Below are 3,083 nucleotides of genomic sequence, written 5' to 3' on the forward strand. Positions count from 1 at the left end.
GGCGGTGGGCGGGAGCGGCCCCGGCGCCTGGGTCTCAGGGACGGTGGTGTCTTTCTCTTGCAGGAGTCGCTCTATTCCCTCGCTCTGAAATGCCTTATTAGCCTCTCCACGATTATCCTGCTCGGGCTCATCGTCGTGTACCATGCAAGGGAAATCCAGGTAACGTCTCCTTCTGTGGGTCAGTGAGCGCTGCTGGCATGGCTGGGGGTGCGAGGCAGGTTGTCTGAGGGCACAGCGGTGGTAAGTCCTTGGCACTTTCCGCCGGTTCAGAAAGCAAAAGTGGTCTCTGCGCACCTGCCGAAGTTGGTGAATGGACCTCAGCCCTGGAGAGAAGCACGGCGGGCGAATACGTGCCAGGAAGCTCTGCCTTCTAGGGACTGTTGCCTGTAGTTATGCCATCTGATTGCTTAACCCAGAGGTTGTAACACGTTTTCTTAGTGACATCGTTGCTGTCTTCTGTGGCAGATGTACAGCAACAGTCATATTTTCCCAATGACTAAATTTCATGCTGTGCATTTTCTCTTGACAGCAAGGTTAATTGTCTTCACTGTGTGAGGTATGTAATCTTCACTGCACTGTCTCAGATACAAGCATACTCTGGCAGAATGTTTAAGAGAAGGGGGAAGGCTTATATTCAACTTGTTTTGTTTAATGCTGCACAGCCCCTGGGAATGTGGCAGAGGAAAACTGTGAAGAAAGATAGGGATCAAAGCTGTAGAGTAAGTCTCACAAACACTGTCACAGGTTCTGTCCAAGGGTCTTAATTCTAATTTCAGTTGTCATTTTTTTGACCAAGAAATTAAAATTTGTCATTTCAGCTTAGCTGAAACATGAAACAGATAGATTTCAAAGTTTTGAAAGAAAAATACCTTACTCATAGATACATGGATGCTTTTGCTCTAGTGGTACCTTGAGCTACAAGCTGAAAGGACACCTGTCAAGGGCAAAGAAGACTTTTCCACTTGTACCAATCAGTAAAAATTAAAAAAAAAAAAAAGAATTGTATAGTACCCTGCTTCTGTGCAAATGAATGCTGTAGTTTCAGTATGAAATGGTACCATAGTCTCCTACTTAACGTAATGTAAGAGAAGTATTATGTTACTGAATACTCTTTGCCAAATTGGATCCTGTTGTGCAGTTCTTGCCCATGTAAAACTTCTATTCCTGGCTCAGAACCCAGTTTCTCTGCATTAATATCAAAGATAATTGAAAGCTGTTTAATGATATTTTACTCAATAAACAAGTGTTCTGGTGAAAGAGTATCTTTATAAACTACTGGAGTGCTGATGAAGAGATTTCTTCATCTGCACAAAAATAATTAAGTGGCACTGCTACAATGTGGGAGCCTTCTTCTCTGGTGTATCTTCCCACAAGTGGTGCCTGAGGCATAAAGAGCAAAACTGAAAAAAACTCTGTAATCATTTGAATTACTCTGTGCATTTTCCAGAAACTCTAAATGGAAAATTTTATGTGAGATAACCAAAGAATTGTAGGTCCCTGTGTGCATCAACTCATACTAAATAGTCACTCCAAGATTTGGTTGTTTGTTTTTTTTTCAGGTAGAGTTACAAATTTTCATTCCCTTAGGAATGTGTTACAGATCAGAAAAAAACTGTTTCAAAAACCTGAAGTTGTAATTCTTGTTTTTATTGATAATTTTAAAGAACTTCCTCATGTATGCAACTACATGGAAGGAGTTATGCAATCGTGTGACTTAATCAAGGTTAATGTAATTTTCAGTGCTGCCTGACAGTACAGAACACGAGTACCCTGTTTTAGTCTGAGAGACACCAAAAACTGCAGTAGTTATGACATGGCCTGGAGTGAGCTGCAGCTTCAAGGAGCTCTGTCATTCATGTTGAAAACGAAAAGTTCTCCTTTTCAAGGAAAGGGCATATACCACCCTTAGCTATTACATATCTGATAGCTTTTTAATCTAGCTGTAGTTGGGTTTTGTACACACAATTCACTCTTTACCTGTAGAGCAAAAATTACATCCATCTAGTAATAAATTTATGTTACACTTGACATCTGAAAACAAGAAGTACCTTTAAAGTACTTTGGCGTAGGAACATACAGAAGCTTTTCCAGGCAAAGGAAAATATGGCATAACCCTGATAATGTAATGATTTAAAAATAATCTTTACAGCTGACTGTTTTCTGAGGCACACGTGCCTTTAATTCAAGCAAATTTTATGCTGTGTGCAGTAGAATGAATCATGTCTGTAGAACCATGCCCACAGATGGTTAGTTGTGTCCTGGAGGACTCTTTGCACCAGCTATTTGTCAATCTTATTCAAATTTGAACATTCCTTTCTTGTCCGAAGCATACGTAGACTTTACTATTGGGTATAGTATAAATAAGCAGGAATTCACTGAGAGGAGAAAAATTGTTCTGTAGAACAGAAGGTCAGTGTATTCAGCTTGCAGTGTGGTATCTTTCGTACTATGGTGGAAGCAAACCAACCTAAACATAAGTAGGTTTTTCTACAAAGCATGGGACAAAACATACTGGGGAAAAAAAAAGCTGACAGTTTACTAATTAATACTGATTGCAGATTTAATATTTAGAAACTCCTGCTGACCTATAATGTCAGGAAATGGAACTCAACTTTTTCCATTCTTTTCAGTAGTCTGTGACCTTGATGTGTTGGTAGGAAGCCCGAACAGCCAAGCTGCAAGCAAGTCTATGGGGCAGTGCCTAGCAGCGTAGCAGGTGACTAGTCTTTCCATTAAAATGACCTTTCGCCTATGTTTTGTTTCGAAAACAGCCAATCAGTTAAACCAAACTCCAGAGTTTGCTGGTCCCAGTCCTGCTGAACATTTTAAGGGAGTTGGAAGGGAAGTTTAGAAAGGCTTGCAGGGATTCTTCCCAAGAGCCAGGAGTGACATGTCGACGTGAAGACAAATGAGTTTTCTTTTTGGCCTGTTCCCCCAGTCAGGCCGTTTGATGTGTGGTGCCAGAGCTGGCGCACCTTCAGTCTCCAGGGGTGTGTGTGTGGGGGGGCGTTTCCCGCCGCCTCCTTTCAGCACCGCAGACAGCTCCGCACGTCGCGCGCCGTCCGGGGCGGCCCGGCGGGGCT

General features: G+C 42.2%; 1 protein-coding gene across 1 annotated transcript in view; it reads left to right on the forward strand.

The window, feature by feature from the left end:
• The window catches only part of KCNN2 (potassium calcium-activated channel subfamily N member 2), a 70,473-nt gene that overhangs the window by 390 nt on the left and 67,000 nt on the right, over positions 1-3,083 (forward strand). The window contains exon 2 of the mRNA XM_026865761.1: positions 16-159. Within this exon, the coding sequence (XP_026721562.1) occupies positions 16-159 (144 nt within the window). The remainder of the gene's footprint in view (positions 1-15; positions 160-3,083) is intronic.

Source organism: Athene cunicularia, assembly GCF_003259725.1.
Source record: "Athene cunicularia isolate RWA chromosome Z unlocalized genomic scaffold, athCun1 chrZ_part1, whole genome shotgun sequence".
NCBI classification, from domain to species: domain Eukaryota; kingdom Metazoa; phylum Chordata; class Aves; order Strigiformes; family Strigidae; genus Athene; species Athene cunicularia.